We start from the raw sequence: 24818 nt of genomic DNA, 5'->3' as shown, positions 1-24818 counted from the left end.
ACAATCATTTGTCAATAGAAAAAAAAAAATTATAAATAACATAACCAAAACAAAAAGTTTCATTTTGTAGAAATTAAAAACAACTTCTTTACATTTTAAATAGGCGAGTATGATATTTAAGTCTTCATTTTTTAAATGTTTAATGTAAAAAAATATATTCGTTTGGGAGATGAATTAAAATGCCAAATATTCGTTTGTGACACTTTGAATTTCAATTATATATATTTCCTAACACGTGTTCTATAATACTATGATAAATTAGTAGATATTTTATATTAAAAAGAAAAAGATAAATTAGAAAATTTGAATTGAGAACTGTGTAACAAGTTGTTGTTTTAAAAAAAGAAACGGTGTAACAAGTAGTAATTAAAAACACATATCGAAAGCAAGACAACAATAGCATGGGCCAGAGACAGTGTTTGGTGGAGGCTAAAAGAAAAAGACAGATCTGAAGGGAATAAATTGTGGAAGAAAAGTCATAGTTAGTTATGGTGGTACTCCATAAATACTTCACATATACTACTATATCCTTAAAAATATTGTGCAATTCAAATTTAATTTTGGATACCGCTAAATATTAAAACAATCGAAAATTTATTTAACAGCTAAAAAAAGTTTTATGATTTTATCTCATAATAATAATTACTATTATGTTCCTTTGTTATATTATTCTGTATGGTCCAACATATGAACTTTTTACCATCTAGCGCTGATTCATTTAAGTGCTCTTTAAGTGACACGTGTAAGTAGTAGTGGGCCTCTATCTAAAATGAATGAATCTCGATCCGAATCAATTTTTTTTACCAGAAAACCGTTAAGTTTTATTATGGTGTAGAAGTGTTATTAAGACATGTAATAAGATTTGTAAATAAATTTGTACTAAAAAATATTTATAAATAAGTAATAACAAATGGTAACCAATTTTTTTTTTGCGGCCCCTAATATATATATATTGAAAAAAGTAGAAAAATACAAAAAATTTGGGAAAATGCTAATTACCAATGCCTTTAGACTCTTCTTTAAGATATTTTAATATTATATATTGATTCCTTATTTAGCATAGCAAGAACAATGTCAGTGCACCATAAGAAAAAAGAATAATGGTTAGTAAAAACAATACTACAAATTTATTTTCCAGTAAAAAAAACAATACTACTGTAAAATATGTTTTAAATTAATTTAAGTTTTTTTATGCTCATTTAATTAGACTCACCTCAATTAAAATAAATCCAATCCTCGTTGGTTTTTTATTTTAAATCTTATGTTCTGATTTGTGGCTGGCAGTCATAATTTAGAGAAACAGTAGATCACGTGCTTTCACATTAATATTACACATGGTCTAAGACTATAAGTACAGCAAATTCTTGAAACTCATCTAGATGAGTCATATATTTAGAAAACAAAAACAAAATACATGTTATTTCAGTACATATTTATTCAATCAGCCGCCATCAAACCTTGAATAAATTGTCCACATGCATAAGTATGTGTATAATTAATCATTCAACAAATGCAACCGTAAAAAAAATAAAATATTCAACAAATGCATGCTGGAGTTTGAAATGAATTTCCTCATGAAACTTGGCGTTACTCAAGAAGAAAAGGTAGGCAAGGTATTAAGGTATTTATGCAAAGAAAAAATAAAATAATTTTTAATTATATTTGATCTTTTGTTGAACAAAAACATCTCTTAGTTATTAAAAAAAACATACTTTTTGGGTACATAAACGTTATTAAGGGTAGACAATTGATCTTTTCTTGAACAAAAATATCTAACAATTATTAGAAAAAAACATCACATTTTTTTAGGTACATAAACGTTATTATTTGAATAGGATATATATAATCATTTGAATAATTTCCTTCCTCTTTCCTAATCATATCTTCGGTATTTTTCAATAAAAATAAACTTATAGCTGGGCTTAATAATTCATAACAGGCAAAAGTTAGAATAAAATAAGTTGATTAAATTAAAGATTGAAGTTAACTTTATTTTTTATACAATAAAGAATAAGACAAAGTGCTTTTGGGAGAGACAAATCTGGGTCTGTCACTTTCTTTTTAATAGGAGAATGATCAGACCAGCGATCAATTTTCTAATAACAACCATAGTTCAAAGATAATACTTGTAATTATATTATTATGAATTAAAAAATAATAATAAAATAAAGCTTCATGGGAAAAACAATCACCAAAACGACTTTTGTGTGCAGTGTCAATGAAGGGAATATTGACGAAGAGATTATAATTAAAATATATTTAATTGATATGTACATATGAAAAAAAAAAGTTACAGAGAACATTGGACACATAAAAAGTAAATAAAATAATATATAATTTTGTGTATCTGCGTGTAAATAGTAGGTTTAAATTGTTGTGTCAAACATAAAAATTGCTCACTAAATATAGAGAAAAGCAAAATAATGCAGCTTCTAACCTTCAAACATTTCAAATGATAGTAATTTTTTATCAACTAAGTTGTATTTATTAATCACTATAAATTTATTGTTGAATCACTGACATATGACACAACTGATATATGTTTGAATCTCTTAATTATTTAGTAGAGAATTTGATCTTTATCTATACATAACATACGTTGATAAAGTCAACACTTAAAGCAACTATTAATGACTTTGAATGATTTGTTGATGACATAAAAAAAATTGATTTCAATAATATATACTTTAATGATTGATAGTATAAAAAATTTATTGAATGGATGAAAATTAATCTATTATAAAACAATTGAAGGGAAAAGGAGAAGAACCAAAGTAAAAGAAAGCTTCAACAACCCTTTGCAGTGTTGTAGATAGATGTAAATGTAACAAAACATCTCTCATATATGAATTTTGACAAACATATGACCAAATTGGTTTGTTTCTCAATCAAAGGGTCACTCTCAAGAGGTGGCTGCTTTTGACCCTTCATGCACCCCCCCAAAATCTGCAACATCATTAGCAATTCTTAACATCATATATTTTTGTGATTGTTAAGATTTTAAAAGCTCTACTCAAGTAACTGCTTGAAGACAAGTTTAGTTCATATTCCAATGGAGTTAACTCCAAGAGGAAGAAATCAAGGTCATGTAGTGACCTTTGATAGAGATGCAGATTCTTTTGTGGAGGAAGATAAAGAGCTTCAGTCTAAATGGGCTGCTATTGAGAAACTACCAACTTTCAAAAGGATTAGAACTTCTTTTGTTGATGAAATCACTCAGGAAGAGAGTGGAAGTAGATGGCAAAGAAGTAGTAGTAAAAGGGTTGTTGATGTTACCAAACTTGGAGCTGTCGATAAGCGTTTGTTCATTGATAAGCTCATTAAGCATATTGAGAATGATAACCTTAATCTACTTCAGAAACTTAGAGAAAGGATGGAAAGGTATATATTTATTTGTAATCCATTTCAATTTTTTTGGTATTAAGTTCTGGGATAGAGTAGCTTTTATCTTGTTTTCAATTTGTATGAATGAAGCCTTTGTGACTACATTGATGTGATTCTATTTGGCAACACTTTGTACTAATGTATTGCGAAACAATATCGATTTTGTTCAAATTTCATTATATTGTAGTGCTTTAGCCCTTTTTTGACAACACTGTGCGGCTATCATTTCTAGTTTGTCTCTCAACATTGAAAGTTTAGAACTTCTTTCTGTTTCACACTTTGATTTTGTAGAGAGTGTACTTTATAATTAGAGTATAGTCATTTTATATTAGTACATTATTATTTTGAAGAATTGACATATTGGCTGTTTACAGAGTGGATGTGAAGTTACCTAGTGTGGAGGTGAGGTACAAGAACTTGAATGTAGAAGCAGAATGTGAAGTTGTTCAAGGGAAGCCACTCCCTACTCTATGGAACTCTTTTTCTAGCTTATTTTCAGTAAGTATGCTTCTTCCTTTAAGCTAAACTGGCCAGAACCAACCATGACAAATGAGTAATATGATCAAGGTTCTGTTTGGATAAACAACTTAAGTAAGTACTTATAGTATAAACATTAATCATATAAGTATTCATATATAAGCTATTTCTATAACAATAAGTTGAAAAAAACTATCCTAAAGAGCTTACAACAATAAATTGAAAAAAATTAAATGATATGTTCTAAACTGTTTCTATAAGCTCTCTCTCAGACAGCCTTATAAGATATTTGCTCATCTGTTTATCCAACCCCTCTTTCTATTTATATTATAACCTACCTATGTTACCACTTACCACCTCATCTTAAATAATCCCAACTAACAAACTAATAAAAATTAGGCACGAACTTTATAAAACTAAGAAAAAAAGCAAAGAAACATTTCCATCCTTATTTGTACATGCAAAGATGGGCTAATTTTTTCCCTTGAACAGGATTTAGTGAAGACTATATCATGCAATTCCCAAGAAGCCAAGTTGGGTATTCTGAATGATGTCAGTGGCATCATAAAGCCATCAAGGTAAGTGAATAATGTCACAAACATATGTCACTTTATAACAGAAGAAAAAATCATGCGACTTTAGAACATGTGACGACCTAGTTATTTATGACCAAAAAACAAATGATGAAGCTTACAAAAAATAGGACCAGATTTCTAAATGTTAAGTCGTCAAAGAAGGTTCTTCTTAATGCAGGCTTACTCTACTTCTTGGTCCACCTGGCTGTGGTAAAACTACCTTGCTAATGGCGCTCGCTGGAAAACTAGAGCAATCTCTTAAGGTCAGTGTTTGAAATACAGTATTAAGTTAATCAACAAAGTCATTGAGTTCAAGTGATTAATAACTCAAAAATCAATCAAGATTATTATGCCTATTAATGCAAGGCATTGTGCAAGCTGAATTTCTATATACTACAGTCCCCATGATATCTGGTGGGTATGGTTCATAGTTTACTAATAAGTTGCCCCATTCGTTTGTTGGGCTGCGACTAAGGGGTGCGGGGAATACGGTTCAGGGGTAACCTTATAAATTAGACTATAGTATTTAAACACAAGTTAGTAATATGATATCCTAAGCTTGAATAATAGGAATGCACTGTAGCTGCTCTGCAGTTAGAGACTCAAACACAACTGGTTGAACTTCGTAATCAAATCTTGTTGGTTCGTTGTTTGCGTTTTTTCATATCTGTTTCTTTTGAACCGGGGTTGTTGTTCTAACTAACAATATCCCTACCTTTTTGCATATCTTTAGGTTTCTGGAGAAGTCTCTTTCAATGGTCACAAGCTAGATGAATTTGTTCCTCAAAAAACAGCAGCTTATATAAGTCAGTATGACCTGCACATTCCTGAGATGACAGTGAGGGAAACAATTGACTTCTCGGCACGATGTCAGGGGGTCGGAAGCAGAGCTGGTAAGCTTTATTGCTTATTCATCCTAGATTATCCACATAATTCTAACTTACAAAATACCAGTCGGCATTCATACAAATCCTTTGTATTCAGATATAATGGCTGAAATCACCCGGAAAGAAAAAGAACAAGGAATCTTCCCTGACCCGGATATTGATACCTATATGAAGGTAAATGTAGTAAGGTTAACTTATATGTCATAATTAGAAAGAAACCATTTGACAAAGAAAATAACACAGACTTTTGCAGGCTATTTCAGTTGAAGGACAAAGCGAAAATCTTCAAACAGAATATGTTTTAAAGGTACATCTGCTTCAAGCAGGGTTGAGTAAATAGCACACAAGTACTGAATGGCCCACTTGAGAATTGAGATATTTCTATTTTTTTTTTATAAATGTGAATTCAAACTTTTGATATCTTAGATACTCGGATTGGATATCTGTGCTGACACACTGATTGGAGATGCACTAGATAGAGGCATTTCAGGTGGACAGAAGAAAAGACTAACTACAGGTATCTTGAAAATTAAATTATGTTTTCTTTGTCATTTTGTTACAAATGCAAAAATTCAGGACTCAATAATGTCCTTGTAATTTGTAAGAACTTCTGTTAGCCGAACATACATTAGAAGCCTTCACCTCTTTACTAGAGCAGTGAAAATTAAGGCTAGTGAGACTTGTGGTAAACTCGGCTTAGGTGGTTTGGACATGTAGATAGGAGATATGCAGATTCTGTAGTAAGAAGAGTAGATCAGATGAAGGGTAGTCAACTCACTAGAGGCAGATGAAGATCTAGAAAAACTTTAAAAGAAACTATTAATAAAGACTTAGAGATTAATGAGTTGGATAGAGATATGATAATGATAATTTGATATATGACAAAACATTATGACGTCGTTTGATCCATCTACTTATTCGGATAAGGCTTGATTGTTGTTGTTGAGACTTGTGGTTGGGTTGCAAATATACTAAATATCTCTATAGATATTTTCTCCTTTTTATGTACATTTAAAGATTTTTTCCAAATAATATTGCAGGAGAGATGATTGTAGGTCCTATAAAAGCACTTTTTATGGATGAAATATCAACTGGCTTAGACAGCTCCACTACTTTTCAAATAGTTACATGTCTCCAGCAATTGGCGCACCTAACAGATGCAACAGCAGTGCTTTCTCTCCTCCAACCAGCACCAGAAACCTTTGAGTTATTTGATGATCTAATATTAATGGCAGAGGGGAAGATAGTATACCATGGCCCCCGCAGTCAAGCACTCCAATTCTTTAAGGATTGCGGTTTCTGGTGCCCGGAAAGAAAAGGAGTGGCAGACTTTCTTCAAGAGGTAGGAATAGAAACTGTGTCCCTTAACTTTGTTGAGTACTCAGAAAGGATACAACTGAGCCAAAGCTCAAGTGTTATATAAGTTGTACTTATGTATAAGCTATTTATATAACAAAAGATAAAATAAAGTCAATCTGTTTTCATATATAGATATAACCGTTTTCATAAACTATCCTGAATAGTTTATGTAAATAATTTATAAGCTCTTCTAAACAGTCTCACAAGTGCTTATACTAGTAGATAAGCTCAAATAAGTCAATCCAAACAGACCCTTAGTCTCACAAGTCATAAATTTCATGCATGTGCAGGTAACCTCTAAGAAGGATCAAAGGCAATACTGGTACCGCACAGATATTCCTTACAGTTATGTTTCAGTGGATGAGTTCTCTCAGATCTTCAAAACAAGTTACTGGGGAAGAATGTTAGATGATGAGCTCTCACAGCCATATGATAAATCTCAATCCCATAAAAGTTCTTTATCATATAGCAAGTACTCCTTAGGAAAATGGGGTTTGTTTAAAGCTTGTATGAAGAGGGAGGTTCTTCTCATGAAACGAAACTCGTTTATCTATATATTCAAAACTGTGCAGGTTACTATCAAGTTCAAGTTCAACTCAGCTAAGTGGTACTTTAACATTTCAAAATCAGTTACTTCAATCTAACTTGTTTCTTTTCCCCCCTTATTTTGCAGCTTACACTCACTGCAATCATAACAATGACGGTCTTCTTGCGCACTCAGCTCGATATAGATTTGTTAGGATCAAACTATTTATTAGGTTCATTGTATTATACACTCGTACGCCTCATGACGAATGGAGTTGCCGAGTTGATCATGACGATTACTAGACTCCCCGTTGTTTATAAGCAGAAAGCGTTCTATCTATATCCAGCTTGGGCTTACTGTCTTCCAGCTTCCATTCTAAAGATTCCATTTTCAGTTCTTGATGCTCTTGTTTGGACATCAATAACATATTATGTTATAGGATACAGCCCAGAAATAACAAGGCATGTAACTTGTGTATGAAGAAACCAAACTTTTCTCTTTTTTTATTACAAGTTTGTACTTATATATATTTTTTAATGGACCAGGTTCCTCCGAATGTTCCTTTTGCTTATCACTCTTCATATGTCGTCAACCTCCATGTGTCGTTCCCTTGCCGCAGTTTTTAAAACTGATGTTGCAGCTACAACTGTTGGTTCCTTGGTCTTGGTACTCATGTTCTTGTTTGGAGGATTTATTATTCCTCGACGTAAGCTGCTTTATATATTCTTAGTTATAACATGTAATGTGGTACTAATTACTAAGTTACTGATGGAGTTTATTTGTTCTCTGCAGCATCATTACCAAAGTGGTTGAGGTGGGGATTCTGGCTTTCTCCCATGTCATATGGAGAAATAGGAATCACACTCAATGAATTTCTCGCTCCTCGCTGGCAGAAGGTATCTTCTAAGATAAATTATTTGGCTTCACGATAGTTCATTGTATAATTTATATATCTATATCAATATTTTTTTATCATTATTTAGATTCAAGAGGGAAACATCACCATTGGAAGGGAGGTACTCAAGAGTCATGGTTTAGACTTCGATAGCAACTTCTACTGGATATCAATTGGAGCTTTACTCGGTTTCGCTGTAGTATTTGACATTCTATTTATCTTAGCATTGACATACTTAAAAGGTAAGTCCTTTCCAAGTTATTACAAAGAAAAAAAATATCAAACAATCATTTTACTCAATCCACTGTTTTTTTTTGTGGGAAATGCATTCAGAGCCTAAGCAATCTCGAGCTTTAGTTTCAAAAAAGAGGCTGCCTCAACTAAAAGGAGGAGAAAGAAGCAATGAAGTTGAATTAAAAAATAAGTCAGTTGCAGTTGATATTAGCCACACATCAAAGGAAACTCAAAGCACAGGTGAACAAAGCTACTTTTATGGAAAATTATCTAGAGGATGAATTCTTTCTTTCATACAGATAGTAAACTCTTTTGCATGATTGGTTATACAGGGAAAATGGTCTTGCCCTTTGAGCCACTGTCAATAGCTTTTAAGGATGTCCAGTATTTTGTCGACACTCCTCCGGTAATATTCAATCATCCTAAACTCTTTTAAGGATGTCCAGTATTTTGTCAATTAATAAAGTTAACTGTCCTTATGTGCAGGAGATGAAAAAACACGGTTCCAATGAGAAAAACCTACAATTGCTATGTGATATCACGGGAGCCTTTAGGCCAGGAATTCTTACTGCGCTAATGGGAGTCAGTGGAGCAGGGAAGACAACACTCATGGATGTCCTTTCAGGAAGAAAAACTGGAGGTATCATTGAAGGAGATATAAGAATTGGAGGGTACCCTAAAGTGCAAAAGACATTCGAAAGAGTTTCAGGTTATTGTGAGCAGAATGACATACATTCTCCATATATAACAGTCGAAGAATCTGTCAGATACTCGGCTTGGTTGCGGTTGCCAAAGGAGATTGATTCGGCTAAAAAAGGGGTATGAAATTCTTATTTCTTGAACCATGGTTTGTCATTTTCACATTAAGATGTTTATTTTTTTTAAACTTTTTCTGTGTATCTAATCTACTCAGCAGAAGTTTGTTGAAGAAGTTCTTGAAACAATTGAACTTGATGATATAAAGGATAGTTTAGTTGGCATCCCTGGCCAAAGTGGCTTATCAACAGAGCAACGTAAAAGACTAACCATTGCGGTGGAGCTTGTATCCAATCCGTCTATAATTTTTATGGATGAACCTACATCAGGTTTGGATGCACGAGCTGCTGCAGTTGTTATGCGTGCAGTGAAGAATGTTGTTGGCACTGGTAGAACCACGGTTTGCACTATACATCAGCCAAGCATCGATATATTTGAGACTTTTGATGAGGTAGTAAAAAATGCCTTCTGTTGATATATTTGTGAAATCACAGCTTTTATTACACAGAAAACATATAGATCAACAAATAAAATGAGTTTTTATTTTTATTTTTATGCAGTTGATTCTAATGAAATCTGGAGGAAAGATAATTTATAATGGAATGCTAGGCCATCATTCAAGTAGGCTGATTGAATATTTTCAGGTATGCTCAAACCCACAAAAAAGTAAATAGTATTTTAGATTCTGGGAAGATCCATATATGATCATCTTATTTGCTAAAGTTTTTTTCTTGCGATGTGTGTGACAAAAGACGATACCTAATTAACTTAACTGTCAATCAGAGTATACCGGGAGTTCCAAAGATCAAGGACAATTATAATCCTGCAACTTGGATGTTGGAAGCTACCTCTGCAGCCGTAGAAGATGAACTTAAAATAGATTTTTCAATTATATTTAAAGAGTCGCACCTTCACCAGTGAGCATCTAGTTAATTGTCATTCATTTTTACACAAAAAAACAAACAAACTTCTTGTTTTTTATGTTTTATGTGTACTGAGTGGTTTCAGATGTAATGAAAGTGATTTGAAAGAGCACTTATCTCATGTTTTGAATTACTATTTCTATTTTTAGGGATACACTTGAATTGGTGAGACAGTTAAGTGAACCAGCACCAGGTTCAAAAGACTTGCATTTTTCCACTCGCTTCCCGCAAAATAACGTGGGGCAGTTTATGGCATGCCTATGGAAGCAACACTTGTCCTATTGGAGAAGTCCCGAGTACAACTTAATACGATTCGTGTTCATGATTGTTGCAGCAATACTATTTGGGGCCGTATTTTGGCAAAAAGGGAATGAAATGTAAGTTCACTTATACACAAAATTTGCACAAAAATCAAATTCATTAATTTAAATCTTGTAAATAAATATATGTATATTAAATGAAGGAAAGTATGCCTTATTAGTACACTTTGAAAACATAAGACATCTGGTATTATTGATAACGTATTATCCATAATCAGAAGAAAACATTCTTCATATAACTGCCATGCCATTTCTCTTGCATTGAATGGTGCAGACAACATTTCTCAGTGTTGGCAGGATTCTAGAGTAAAGTTTAACTCGAAAGTACCGATGAATAAAGTACTGACACATTGCTTTTTCTATGGTTAAAGAAACACTCAGCAGGATTTGTTCAATGTGTTTGGATCAATGTATATTGCTGTAATATTCTTGGGCATAAATTACTGTTCAACAATTCTACCATATGTGGCAACTGAGCGCAGTGTCTTGTACCGAGAAAAATTTGCAGGAATGTATTCTTCCATGGCTTATTCGTTTGCACAGGTTTGATGCTTCTTAAAGCTAATTCAAGTTGCATTTATTTATAAAACCAGTAATAATGTTATAATCAATGATTTTTACTTTTTATGCAGGTGGCTATTGAAATACCATATATCTTAGTGCAAGCAATTTTATATGTGGCTATCACATATCCAATGATAGGTTTCCATTGGTCAGTTCAGAAGGTGTTTTGGTACTTCTACACCACATTCTGCACATTTTTATACTTTGTGTATCTTGGAATGCTGATAATGTCATTAAGCTTAAATCTGGATCTAGCTTCTGTATTGTCAACTGCAGTCTACACCATATTCAATCTCTTTTCTGGATTCCTCATGCCAGGACCTGTAAGTCTCCTTCATCTCCACAAATTTCTTTGTCATAGTTTAGTCTTTATAGTTTCATAAGGACCTGAAGTTGTGGCTTGATTATGTTTTGATCTAACAAAATCATGCATAGCTGCATCTTGAATAATGTGTTTAGTTTTACGATGCGAAAAATTTATTAATATGGTACTAATTTTAGTTGAATGCGAATTGAAAGTAAAGTGTTTTATGTTTGAATTTAGTCACATCAATATGAGTTGAACGAAAAAATTTAGGCACAAAATTTACAATGAAAGACAAAAGCTTAAAATCATGTATGTCTCTCACAACAATGAAACCAAACATGCGCCCAGAAACTAATTCATGTGTTTGATTGGGGGAGGCAGTGTGAGTGTCCATTTTCTGTAGCAATTAGGATTATATATATAGTTAAGTAACTATGTTTATTATGTGCAGAAAATTCCTAAATGGTGGGTTTGGTGCTACTGGATCTGCCCTACAGCATGGTCCTTGAATGGCCTCCTAACTTCACAATATGGAGACATGGACAAAGAAATACTCATATTTGGAGACAAAAAACCTGTCGGTTCCTTTCTAAAGGATTACTATGGATTCAGACATGACAGATTAAGCGTTGTGGCTGTGGTGCTCATTGCTTACCCAATTATTTATGCCTCTCTCTTTGCCTATTGCATAGGGAAAATAAATTACCAAAAGAGATAGAAAACGGATATTGCAGATTGCTTCTTCTGCATATGTTGGCTACATTTTTTATGTATAGAAATATAGGAATACACAAGGCAACATCAATGAGCAAAACCTCTCTAGCAATTGTTTATATATCATATACATTTTTTGTTTTGTTTTTTGTAGTAAATGATGTAGATTGGGATATATTATAATTTGTTTTGGGATTTGATTTGAAATTGTTTATTTTTTAATTGGTATTTCGGAATTTGGTTTATTATGAATCATTTTATTGTAGTTTGGAATTATTAAGATTTGTTTAGCATTATTGGATCTACAAACATTGAGGCACTTTTTATGATTACATGATATATGCATCGAAACACTTCTAGTAATTATTTGATATATACAATTTTCTTGTTTAGAAAGTATTTGAAAACTTGAGTTTACAAAAGATGGCAAAAGATGGCAAATTTTAGTATGGGCAGTGTCGAAAAGATCTACGGTGAATCACGTTTATAAAACTAAACTATAAGCCATCATCCAGATATATCATACAATTACGTAAATTACAAAAGTAAGAGCACAAGTATAGTTGGTGCCCTATAATTTTAGACACTACTAAAGTCAGTTATCAGTTCATGAACCCTGTACACTAAAAAATGCAGATGTTTAAATTTATTTTCTGTAAGTTAAATGGATGTAAAAAATAAATTCAACTTTACAACTACAAAAATGTAGAAGTTAGGCAGGAGTTGCTGTCATTCATCATGAAAAATGAAGCTGGAAATGCAACCCGGCAGCTAGTCACTCTCTTCCATGCCAAAACAAAATTAAACAGCTGCTCATGACAGATGGAGGAGACTGAAGAAAACAGATGTACTAGCAATACTCTGGACTATAATCCACAAATCAACTAAAGAGTTCATCCTCAGGCTGGTTCACTATCTTATCATCGGTTATCATCGTCTGCTTTTCTTGCTCCAGATAATATATCTTGTCACTCATACCCTGCTTTCTATATGCCTTGACCATGATCGAGTATGTTGTGTTGTCCGGTTGACATTGGTTATCTTTCATACGCTTGAAAACTCTCTCCATTTCCATCAAATCCTCTGCCTTTGCGCATGCAGATAAGACTGCATTATAAAACGCAGTGTTCTCAGGTGTCTCAAGCTTCGCAGCCAAGTGAACACTGCTAATCACTTTATGAAAGAGGCCTGCATTTGCAAAGCCGTTGATAAGGCAGCAGAATGTCTTGGTATCTGCTCTCATACCTTCAGAACGCATCTGATTAAATGTATACTCCATGTTTTTAGCATCACCTGCATCAGCAAATGCGTCAATCACATTGTTATAAGTAGACGTGGTCCATGGAAATTGCAACTTCCGCATATACTCCATAACAGACGACATTTTGTCGTACATTCTTTTCTTTCCATACGCACCAATCAAGATATTAAAAGTGCGTGTTTCTGGTTCTATTCCGAAATTACGGAACTTTTCATACCATTTCTCCATCATATCAATCTGACCCATATTACCAAAGACACTAATGATTGTGTTCATTGTCCAAACATCAGGCTTGCAACTAGTGCTCTGCAGCATACTTGACAGTACTTTCTCCATCTGATCAAACATCCCTGCCTTGCCATAACCACTCAAAACAATGTTCTGCGTGACAGTGTTAGGCATGATGGATCTTTGAGCCATTTCTTCATACATCAACTCAACCAATTCGAATTTAAAGGCATCCACACAGACTTTTATCAGCGTACTGTAAGTGAAAACATCAGGCTGACAAAGAGGATGATTCTTCATCTCATTAAGAATTGAAAGCGCCTCATCAATCATGTTGCTCCTGCAATATGCAGCAAGTAACGCCGTGTATAGTTCAGGAGTAGGATCACAACCCTCTTCAATCATTGTGGTAAAAAGCTGACGGGCACGATGGGGTTGACTGGATCTTCCAAGTAGCACAATGAGTTTCATGTAAGTCCCTTCTCTGGGTTGGTAAAAGGATTGTTCTCTGAGCATGTCAAATGTCTGCGCTTATGAATAAGTAAAAGAACAATTGGAATTTAACAATGTAGTATCATCCAAACCATACTACAAATACATTAGAACTCTTAACAGAAACGCAAGCCATATAAGAATAATAGCATGCTTTGGATTGACTTATTTGAATTTATATACATGCATAAATAATTTATTTCCAAAACCTCTCTAGGATAGTTTATGAAAATATTTTGTCCTTATTTTAACTTTTTGCTAAATTTGAACTAATCTAATGGCATAAGCACCTGTGAAACCGATTAAGATTTTGTTTACACCTTATTTCCATAAGCTCTCCATGATAATTTATAAAAACCATGTATAGCTTATCTGAAAACAATTCGCCTTTATTTTATGTTTTGTCATAAAAATAGCAAATACATTAGCACTTATGTGATAAGCGTTTAATTAGGGCTCGTTTGTTACGATTATAAAATAAGTGATTTTGACATTCAATAATTTAGAGATTTTTTAAAAAAAGGAAGTTGTTTTTGTTGTCCAGCATAATGAAAATCACTTTATTTAAAAAAATCAATTATAAAAAATGATTTTTATGAAAATCTACTCAAAATGGATTCTCATTTAAGCAGTTTTTAGATTATTTTCATTTTCTGATTTTTTTTCAAACGTGATAACAAACTTAAGAAAGCTCCTAAAAGTGATTATATGAAAAAATTGTAACAAAGGGGTCTTTAATCTACTTAGCTACTTATCCAAATAGGACCAACCACTTGTATGATAAGCGCTTAATTAAGCTGCTTATCCAAATATAGCCTAAAAGTAAAAACCCTGAATTTGAAACAGTGAGACATAACAAAGTATTGAATTTAACAGCAAAAGTAAGAAAGAGAGATACCTGAAGAGCTTGAAGCCATTGCTTCTTGTCAATGCATTCAGATAAGGCTTCAGTAACAGTGTTAACCCATGCTTTAGCATCGTTCTTTCTGTCCAATTTTTTCTTGAGGTTTTTAATGGGACTCCTCTTCGTACTCCCAGGTAACGATGTTTCGGAAAAACCAGGAAACTCACCCTGTTTCCAGTGTTTCTTTTTGACAACTGAGGAGGAATTAGAAGCAGATGCAGAAGGTGGAGATGAAATTGCGAAACGGGTAATGGGAAAAATTGGAACTTTGGGTTTAGGGTTGCGGGTTTTGTTGAATTTGTGTGGAGAAATTGGAGAGGGAGCGATTGAAGAAGAGAATGTGAGAGAGAGGGAAGCCATATCTATAGATTCAACAGCTTAGCATTTAATGCCACACTGGAATGAGTATGAATTTCAATTCATCAACAAAGGTTTTAACATTTGATTGAAATCAAAGTCATGATATTTTTACATTTTTCATGGACTTATTTGGTAAGTTGATAAAGGGTTTTAGGGTTTATTTTTATTAATTTTTTGTTTATCAAAAATTGACTAAAGACGCACAATTTCAAGTATGGACAAAATTTAATACACAAATTAGGCGTGACAATTTTAAAGGAGAGACTAATTACTCTGTCTGTAAAATTTATCCTTTTAATTAATAATGTATCAGGTAAATGTAATGATGTGTTAGATTAATGTGAATTTTAAAACTCTACATATAAAATATTTTGGATCAATCTTTTTAATTGAATTTTGGAATATTAAGAGATCTCTCATTAATTTGGGCTAAATAAGTTTTTTTCTATAAATTTCTAATTGTTAGAAAAAATCAGGAATCTTTCTTTTAAAAAAGAAAAAAGGCAAAAACCTTTGGGATGGTGGTTGGGTTTATCTAGTTAGCTTAGCATAATAATAGGGTTATTTCAAGGACTATTTATCTCCATGTCATTACCTTTTTTTGTGCTCTAAGGGACTTGATGCTCTCATATCTCAAACAATAGGTGAATATAGACATATTCACGAATTTTGATTAATAAAGGCAATATAATAAAATTATAATTGCTTTCTTATCTGTATAATTGCTCTATTCCTCTTGTATCTTAAGCATTTTAGAAATTATAAAATAATATTACTATATACTCAAATTATAATCGAAGATCTCTTGTCATTTATGAATTATAATTATTCTCTGTGTATTTATATTTTAAAATTTTTGCATGTAATTTTTTTTTCTTAACTATAACTATTTTTAAAGAGATTGTAATTTGTTAATGGTTTGAATGAATGTTTTATACAGAATCGTGTGCGACAATGAATCTTTAAGCAGTATAAATAAATTAAAAATAAAAATATGAGATCTAACTCTATGTAATCTTATTTTATTTTTGAAAATATTAGAATAAATATCCATATTATAAATTGGTATTTGTTAGAATTGATTGATTAGTAAAATAAGAAGGATATAGAATTGAAAAGGTTTTATGATGATAACAATGATGAGAGTGTAGTATGTTTTTTGAGTGGAGTATTAGCAGGGTTGGAAGTCGTAATTAGAAATTGTTTGTGACCCAAAAAGTATCCGCCAAGTTGGAATGAAACGGGGTTTCATTTGAAATAGAATAGAAATAGAAATATTGACTTGACTTGACGAATATAATAAATAAATAAATAAATAGTGATGTATTTAAAGGCGCTTGCTTAATGCATGTTGGTGGTGAAGTCAAGGTAGTTTCCATTTCACATAAAACATTTCATCCAAACAAAGCTTTGTATTTCTGATTTCTAATTTCTACATCACATCATCCAAAAACCAACGCAAACTCTCTCTTTCTATTTCTAATTTCTAACAGGTTTGTGTCTGTGTCTCTCATCTTTCCTAACCCCGAAATTTCTTTTTTTGTTTTATCTTTTCATCAACGCGTACGAATTTAAGGACTAAATTATTACTATTATTCTTTTTGGTTAAACTCTCAAACACTCAGATTATTTCCAGAATCTCTTTCTTAAACTTCACAATTTATTCTCTTTTCTAGGTTTGTTTATTTTTAATATATGTTATGTTATGCCTACTCTTATTGATATTTCTACTAACAAGGGTTTTGTATTTGATTTTGATATTGAAACTTTCCTCCAGAAACATGGGTTGCTTTGGATTCTGCAAACAGAATGATACTTACACAAATTCTGACAAAGGACACTTCATGCATACCAATTCTATCGGTATTTTCTTTCTTTACAATTTTCTGCTTTATGATGATTCCATCTTTCATTTAATTTCATATACAAGTCATATTCAGATTGAGATGTTCCATAAATTGCAACTTTGCAAAGTCTTAATTATTTGTACTTGTGTTACCACTAACTACAATTTCATTTCATTTTGATTCCACTTTCAAACAATGCAGGGAACTCCAGTTATCAAGGGAGACACACAGCAATAACCATTCCTCGCCCTATAACTCTCCAACCTATTTCTGTCCCTTCCTTTACAGTTGATGAATTAAGGTCAATGACAGATAATTTTGGTTCAAAGTCTTTCATTGGTGAGGGTGCATATGGGAAAGTATATCGCGCCACATTGAAAACTGGACATGAAGTCGCAATTAAAAAGTTGGATTCTAGTAAACAGCCAGACCAAGAATTTCTTTCTCAGGTTTGGTTCAATTACAATTATAATTCTTTTAATATTAAGATAGTCAAACTCAAACATGATCTTATATTTTCCATTCAATTCTTTAACTTACACAGGTCTCCATCGTATCAAGGCTAAAGCATGAAAACGTTATTGAACTTGTCAGTTATTGTGTTGATGGTCCTTTGCGTGCCCTTGCCTATCAGTATGCTCCTAATGGATCCCTTCATGATATGCTACATGGTTAGTCATTCCTAATGCCATATCACTTCTCATTTTATGTATGTTATACAAAATATTTACATTCATTATAATCTTAAGAGTTTAATTTTCATATGATGTTAGCGTAAAAAGATTTATACTGACAGCACATTACAATCATTCATATGTGTGACTTTAAAATTAGTTATATAAAAATAGATTTAATGATCTCATGATTATGATTAATTGACATATAAAAACTTTTTATATTGATTGTATGTATTAATTTAATAATTATCTCTTAATTTAATTCTCATGTGAAAGAAACTAACTGAATTTGGAATTATACATTTTTAAAACACTACCATCCTTGCGAATGAATCTTGAAAAATTTAAAACTATACCATACAAGTAGATTTTTCTTCTTCTTTATTTGCATTTTTACCAAGAAATCGCTTCATTGTGGCATGCAAATTTATTATAATTTTGGATATAGGACGGAAAGGTGTCAAGGGTGCAGAACCTGGTGCAGTTCTGTCATGGGCTCAAAGAGTTAAAATCGCTGTTGGAGCAGCCAGAGGACTTGAATATCTTCATGAAAAGGCAGAGGTTCATATTGTCCATCGTTACATTAAATCTAGTAACATACTTCTATTCGAGGACGACGTTGCAAAGATTGCTGATTTTGATCTGTCAAACCAAGCCCCTGATGCTGCAGCACGTCTTCATTCTACCCGTGTTCTTGGAACATTTGGCTATCACGCTCCAGAGTAAGTTATTCCCGGATGCCTAATATACTACTTTATTTGATGCAAAGTTGATCGAAAAACCGGTGAAAAACATGCCAGATTAAAAGTTAATTAGTAATATCTGTGGAGAGTGAAGTAGTGAACAACAAACCCACTTTAGACTCAATTATTAGAAATTTGGCTCCATGTCTCTTTTTTACGTTTTATTTTTACAGTAGTGGCTTTTAAAAACTAACAATGGCTTATTTATTGTATGGCAGATATGCAATGACTGGAAACCTCAATTCAAAGAGCGATGTTTACAGTTTTGGAGTTATACTGTTGGAACTCTTAACTGGACGTAAACCTGTTGATCACACCCTGCCCCGAGGACAGCAAAGCCTTGTGACATGGGTATAATACCATTTTCTTTTCCATCTTCCTGTTAATGATTTATTTATGTGTATGTCTTGTTCCCCTGTTATTGAATTTTGTATTTTACACAATGTGATTCGTGTTCATTGGATTTTATCAGGCAACGCCAAGGCTTAGTGAAGATAAAGTGAAGCAATGTGTTGATGTTAGATTGAAGGGAGAGTACCCATCCAAGTCAGTTGCAAAGGTAATTAATTAATTTGTTTATATTTTCATTTGGTAGATGAAATGGTGTTATCTATGAAGCACCAACACAAGCATAGACACTGGACATATCATCAATTCTCACATGTAACTAGTAATAATTTAAGAAAATAAAAATAATTGAATATAACTACATGTATCGTGTTAGACACCGGCGACATAGGTATTTGAGAAACACTTTTTATAAGCTTTAAAGAAATATGCTTCTACTTTGACATTTTCCCCCATGCCAACTACATAATTATTTGAAGGTAATTTGTGTTATAATGTAGTTTTTATTGATTTGTTGCACTTGTTGTATTTTTGCAAAAGATGGCTGCTGTTGCTGCACTATGTGTTCAATATGAAGCTGAGTTTCGACCAAATATGAGCATCATTGTCAAAGCTTTACAGCCTCTACTCAATACTCGCTCTGCTCAACCAAAGGAACCACGCAACTTGTAAATTCCCAAACCAAACCCATCATTTCTTAGGTTGTGTTAATTTGCAACAGAGTATTGAAAGCATCGTTTGTACTATTATATCTATTTATTACCTAACATTTGTATTTCAAGTAAGCATTACAAGAAATAGTGATTCATAGTTAGGTTTCTGGTTTTGAGTGCTTATGTTGCTACTTCATGTTTTTGTTACAACTCATATGTTCAAGTGAATATATTTATATTTATATATACTACTGAACAACATTTGTCTATTTGCATTTTAAAATGAAATTTCTCCACTTAAAGGGAACTATCTTGAAGAATCCAGCATGCTCATTTTTCCTTTGTAATATCATTGTGATTAATTTGCTATTTGAACTTTGATACATTTTTAAATTTACTGTTGGATAGCACGAATAATCTTGTACCAATAAGTGCTTAATTGGTAACACTGATAAAACATGAATTATACATTTTGCTGGTTCAGTTCTTAAACTAATTTAAAATATAGATATTTTAGTCTATAAATAGATTAAAAATTTAGAAAAATATTGATTTACGAATCAGGATCAAAATCTCAAAATCAGAATGTAGAAAATGAAGACAGATTAAAAATCAATATCATGAATTAAGAGGGAAAAAGAGTTGTATGTATATTTAATTTTCTCAATTTTACTATACTAAAATAAAACAAACATAAATAGTCGGAAAAAAAAAATCTTTCTAATTCCTCATTCGTACCTTATATACTAGAAGAACAATGTTTTTATTTTCAGAAACCACCTACTGAATAAAGATTAAAATTATTTGATTTTCACTTCATCTTCTGTTGTTGTATCTTCCAATAAATTGCAGAATACTTGGAAATATTACAAAAAATATATCAATTTCATTTTTTTTAATAATATCTCTTCCCATAAATTGAAACAACCTCTAGTGCTGCTTGAAGTGACAGCGAAAAAGTGGTTGTCATTGTCAATGTCATCACAAAGAAAACATGAGACGATCTCATTGTGGTTGTTCCACAATGATCAAGAATTTCTCCACAGCAACAACTATAGACAATAAGGCACATATATTGTGTCTTTCTCCCTCACACTTTATGTAATTTTCTTATAATCTTTACACAAGTAAACATCAAGTCCTTTACAATCCTAATGAGTGATGAAACAAATAGAAAGACAAGGAGAAAAAGTATGAATAGCAATGAACTGTACAAAGCACAAACTGGTATAAGGGATCTGATGAATCCCATATTCATACACAATAACCTACATCCTAACATCTACATGATTCAAGTTATAGCAACCAAATAGGTATATCACAAAGTAACTGAGATCCTGCTCAATGAATTCGATGTAAAATGAGGAAGTTACCGTAACTCGTACAAGCTCGCACGAAAAGAATGCAAAAATGGCTCATTCACTTGCACGCGTACCTTAACATGGAATATGTACTTCAAGCTTTGTGATCCGTAGTTTTACTTCCGTTGATTCCTTCTTCCATTCAACTTGGAATCTGGATGATCACTCTTATCTGTATCAGAAGCCTCCACATCAGCACTTCTGGCATTACTCTTCCTTCGTCTTCGATCCTGAAATATCAACCACTTCATTTGAGAAATAAATTGATTACAGTGTCAACATGAAGGTCTTAAAATGGAAAAAGTTGCCTTGTAGTAATGATCTTAAAGTAGATATATTTCAATTACAGTTTCTTCTGAAGACAAGAAATTTAAAGGAAGTTACAAGGAACCAGATGGAATTTCATTTAAAAAATTCAACTGCTATGAAATGTTGGAAACTGGCATTTTTATATATGAGAACCAGAATTAAAAAGTCAAACCTCTCTAGGTATGGGATATTCTTCGGACTCAAGCATGCGGACCACTTGACTCATTTTTGGTCTTTTTTCAGAATCTGGGTCAACACACCTTAAAGCAGTCAAAAGGACTCGTTTAAGGGCACTTGTTGATGGTCTGGTCTCAATGTTTGGATCCACAACCTCTTCTGCGCGCCTATTACCTACCATCATCTTGAGCCAGTCGACCAAATTTACCTATAACAATCGCCGGAGAGTTTGAAAAATTGCAAATACAAGAGATAGCTTACTGCTGAAATAAGTAAAAGTTGTTAAGTGCTCCAGGGAAATTTCTAATATATTGTATTCGCAACATTTAAAATTCAAGTTAGGATTATGTATTAGTGAAGAGAAGGGAAGTTTGTTAACTCATATCAATTATCGACAAACAATATACATAAATACATTATACATGACATCTATCAAAGTCTTGAATAATTTAGTTACAGGTTACTAAGGAGGACATACCTCGGCTGCTGAACGGCTATAATCCACTGGATCTCTTCCAGTAATTGCTTCAAGGAGCAATACGCCAAAGCTATAAACATCACTCTTCTCGTTTAGTAAGCCGGAATTGGCATATTCTGGAGCCACATATCTGAAAAACAACAAATACGAAAGAACATTAGTCACTGTTCCTTGCTGAATGAAAAATAACACACAAAAATTACATTAAAATCATAAAACAAACAAGTCCTAAATCTGTAGACAGAGAGCTTACCCAAAAGTACCCATTACTCGAGTCGTAATGTGACTTTTTCCAGCACCGAGTAACTTAGCCAGTCCAAAGTCAGATATTTTGGCATTGAAGTCATCATCAATTAGAATGTTACTTGACTTAATATCTCGATGGACAACTTTCGGTTCAATTGCTTCGTGCAAGTAAGCCAGCCTGCAAAATAATCAAGGATCAGTAAAAGGAAACTCACCAAATGTAAGAAAAAGGAACTTTCTACCAAAACAAATCAAGGACATGTACTAAATGATCTTACGCTTTAGCTGTTCCAAGAAGAATTTTAATCCGAGCCTCCCATGTGAGAAAACCATATTGCCGCATGGCTCCATGAAGCCATTGCTCTAAATTTCCATTGTTAACATACTCATAAACCAACAACCTGAAATTAACAGGGAATTTCTAAGGGTCAAGAATCCAAATTATATAAACCAGTACTGAGTAGTTTCCTAACAATTCTAGTACATAATCACCAATGTCATTTACCATGAAGTTTTATGTTAAAGAAAATTGTAGACAACATTTGCACCAGAACCAGTTCTTATATTTGTAAGATACACCAAAAGTTGATATAGTGGTTGCGAAAGTTTGTAAGCTATGTCAAGTTAATCAAATGCCCAAAATCAAGATGAAAGCAAACAAACACAAAAATGTCGGCGATGAATCGATGATTCACCTCTTTGCTGATTCCAAAATATATATACAATAAAAACGAAGTTGGAAATCTGGGTATTTAATTTAGCCCAAATAAAATAAAGACCAAGATGGTATGTTTACCTGTGAGTGCCTTCAATGCAAAAACCCAAAAGTCTAACCAAGTTCTTGTGCCTCACATGACCAATAGCCTCAACTTCCACTCTAAATTCCTTTTCAGCTTGTCCACTGCATGATGAACATAAATAGTCCAATAAAACATGAAACAATAAATATTATGAAACAAAGTTTGAAATAGAAATTAAAAAAAAAAAAAGGCTGCAATTCAATTAAATAAAGCGTGAAAACTTACAGATTATTGAGTAGCTTCTTAATAGCCACTGGATTCCCATTGATCAGCTGGCCTTGATAAACAACTCCATATCCACCTTCACCAATAACATTATCCTTCGAAAACTTGTTTGTTGCAAGTTCTAGGTCTCTCAATGTAAACCAGTGCCCCCAGCCAAGATGAGAGAACTCAGGAAGACCCGACAAAGGGGAAGGCGAGGTTAAAGAAGGCCTGTGTGCAGAAAGAGACTTAGCACCGCTTTCTTCGCCTGATTGAGATCCAGCTGCGTCTTTCTCTGCGTGAATAAACGAACCTGATTGACTGCTATATTCCCCATTCTTTGTTTGGAGCAAAACCTTTTCAGACTCTTTGTCGTTAAACTTGTCGTAAAGACTCATGAAAGCGCCATTCTGGTTTGTTGAAATCTGATCAACTCTAATCTCTTTGATCTCTTCGGAAACAGATAACCTGTGGCTTAGGGGAAGTATGTCCTTGACTCTTTTGGATTTCTTTTTTGAAGTGAGACATATTGATAAAACCAGAAGAATGATTATAATGAACAAACCAACTATTATCCCCATTAATTCCCATGCTTCCAACCCAAAAACAGATGTTTTCTTCGACAACCTCGAGCTCAGATCAGATGCCATTTAACTTCTGCTAATATATCTACAGAAAACAGATTTAAATATAAGAAATCATTTCAATGCATCCAGCATATAACATAGCAAAAATAAATGCCGCAACAACAACATGGTTCACAAATAATGGTAATGATTCCAAAGTCTTGTACTGGATTCCTCAAACCATAGATACAATTGGTACAAGAAATAAAATCACAAATCAAGTCATGAAATTCCAGCAAGAAAATATACACAATTTTCAAATAAAAGTTACAGAAATTCATTTCCCTCGTAAAAAATCAAAAGGAAAGAAAACTAAGCTGCATATGAGACTCAGCATTCATATACTACCACAAAAATCAAGCAAAATTAGACCATGAGATGTGAAAGAAAATTGTAACAAGTGGACTTCAAATTTTTGGAAAATATAAATCTTAATTATGAGGGATGAAGAGGACAAAAACAAATAAATGAAATCAGTTATACTTATATAGCTTTTAATAACCAAATAATAGAGATAAAACAAAACTGCATTCATTTTGTAGATAGGAAAGATGAGTCTAATATAAAATCACACATTAGCTAACCAAAAATATTAAGCAAGAAACCAATGACTATAAAAGAGAGTCTGAATTACCTATATCAAGAACCTCAATCCTTCACAATATACACAGATTTCTCAAAATATCCTTTTTCAGACCCTGAAAAACTCAAACAGTAGATCTCTCAATCCCCCAAAACCCTCTTGGAAGTAAAGTCGTTAGCACAAACCCAATTCAACCCCATTATCAAAATAGAATTTTGATTTGTGGGTTTTGTGAACAGTACCAATGGGTATGTGTTTCCAATCTCAAAAAAGAAACTTTTCAGAAGAACAACATGAACAAAACCCCACCTCAAACACAGAGTATGGGAAAAGGGAAGAAGGATTTGACGGTAAGGCACCGACCCTTTAGTGAAGTTGTTGGAGGGAAATGGAGAACACATGAGAAGAGGGAAATGGGATTATTAATAAAGAAGAAAGAATGGAATTGTTAAGAGTGGTAGGTGAGTATGATTTTGCAATGCATAAAACAGTAAAAAATAAGCATCAAAATAGAAACTTCCTTTGCTGTTTCTTCAAATTTCTTCTCTTTATTCTTCTTCTTTGATTTGATGTGATGTAATGCGTGCCTTCTCCTTTTTC

General features: G+C 32.8%; 4 protein-coding genes across 6 annotated transcripts; 2 read left to right on the top strand and 2 right to left on the bottom strand.

Annotated features, from left to right (window-relative positions):
• Nucleotides 1-2757: 2757 nt before the first annotated feature.
• On the top strand, nucleotides 2758-12172 carry LOC101512674 (pleiotropic drug resistance protein 3-like). Of its 2 annotated transcripts, none has more exons than XM_004508034.4 (24): nucleotides 2758-3381; nucleotides 3759-3882; nucleotides 4354-4439; nucleotides 4615-4699; nucleotides 5170-5329; nucleotides 5421-5497; nucleotides 5577-5630; nucleotides 5750-5840; nucleotides 6364-6665; nucleotides 6973-7254; nucleotides 7356-7669; nucleotides 7754-7914; nucleotides 8001-8104; nucleotides 8192-8345; nucleotides 8437-8577; nucleotides 8670-8743; nucleotides 8824-9156; nucleotides 9251-9544; nucleotides 9654-9737; nucleotides 9877-10010; nucleotides 10166-10393; nucleotides 10708-10879; nucleotides 10969-11223; nucleotides 11659-12172. In XM_004508034.4, exons 1-24 carry the CDS (start codon nucleotides 3053-3055, stop codon nucleotides 11923-11925), a joined length of 4305 nt encoding a protein of 1434 aa, XP_004508091.1. In that variant the 5' UTR covers nucleotides 2758-3052; the 3' UTR covers nucleotides 11926-12172. The 2 variants fall into 2 exon arrangements, with proteins under 2 accessions (XP_004508091.1, XP_004508092.1); XM_004508035.4 differs by having other exon boundaries at nucleotides 2759-3381; nucleotides 9254-9544.
• Nucleotides 12173-12390: 218 nt separating this feature from the next.
• LOC101512345 (pentatricopeptide repeat-containing protein At3g06430, chloroplastic) lies at nucleotides 12391-15303 on the bottom strand. The gene is made up of 2 exons (XM_004508033.4): nucleotides 14801-15303; nucleotides 12391-13935 (listed from the first exon to the last, which is right to left on the bottom strand). The coding sequence occupies exons 1-2, from the start codon at nucleotides 15164-15166 to the stop codon at nucleotides 12802-12804; spliced, it is 1500 nt and encodes a 499-aa protein (XP_004508090.1). The 5' UTR covers nucleotides 15167-15303; the 3' UTR covers nucleotides 12391-12801.
• Nucleotides 15304-16518: 1215 nt separating this feature from the next.
• Nucleotides 16519-19703, top strand: LOC101511806 (pto-interacting protein 1). Of its 2 annotated transcripts, none has more exons than XM_004508031.4 (8): nucleotides 16519-16659; nucleotides 16944-17029; nucleotides 17215-17462; nucleotides 17558-17684; nucleotides 18139-18412; nucleotides 18652-18784; nucleotides 18906-18992; nucleotides 19322-19703. In XM_004508031.4, exons 2-8 carry the CDS (start codon nucleotides 16948-16950, stop codon nucleotides 19451-19453), a joined length of 1083 nt encoding a protein of 360 aa, XP_004508088.1. In that variant the 5' UTR covers nucleotides 16519-16659; nucleotides 16944-16947; the 3' UTR covers nucleotides 19454-19703. The 2 variants fall into 2 exon arrangements, with proteins under 2 accessions (XP_004508088.1, XP_004508089.1); XM_004508032.4 differs by lacking the exon at nucleotides 16519-16659 and adding an exon at nucleotides 16719-16842.
• Nucleotides 19704-20487: 784 nt separating this feature from the next.
• Nucleotides 20488-24411, bottom strand: LOC101511481 (probable receptor-like protein kinase At5g18500). Its single transcript, XM_004508030.3, has 8 exons — nucleotides 24270-24411; nucleotides 23031-23678; nucleotides 22802-22906; nucleotides 22284-22406; nucleotides 22013-22183; nucleotides 21760-21889; nucleotides 21277-21489; nucleotides 20488-21025 (listed from the first exon to the last, which is right to left on the bottom strand). Exons 2-8 carry the CDS (start codon nucleotides 23657-23659, stop codon nucleotides 20912-20914), a joined length of 1485 nt encoding a protein of 494 aa, XP_004508087.1. The 5' UTR covers nucleotides 23660-23678; nucleotides 24270-24411; the 3' UTR covers nucleotides 20488-20911.
• Nucleotides 24412-24818: the final 407 nt, after the last annotated feature.

The sequence above is a fragment of the Cicer arietinum genome, chromosome 7, assembly GCF_000331145.2.
Source record: "Cicer arietinum cultivar CDC Frontier isolate Library 1 chromosome 7, Cicar.CDCFrontier_v2.0, whole genome shotgun sequence".
Lineage (NCBI taxonomy): Eukaryota > Viridiplantae > Streptophyta > Magnoliopsida > Fabales > Fabaceae > Cicer > Cicer arietinum.
Note: the sequence above shows the minus strand (reverse complement) of the source record. Positions and strands in the feature narration are given on the sequence as shown.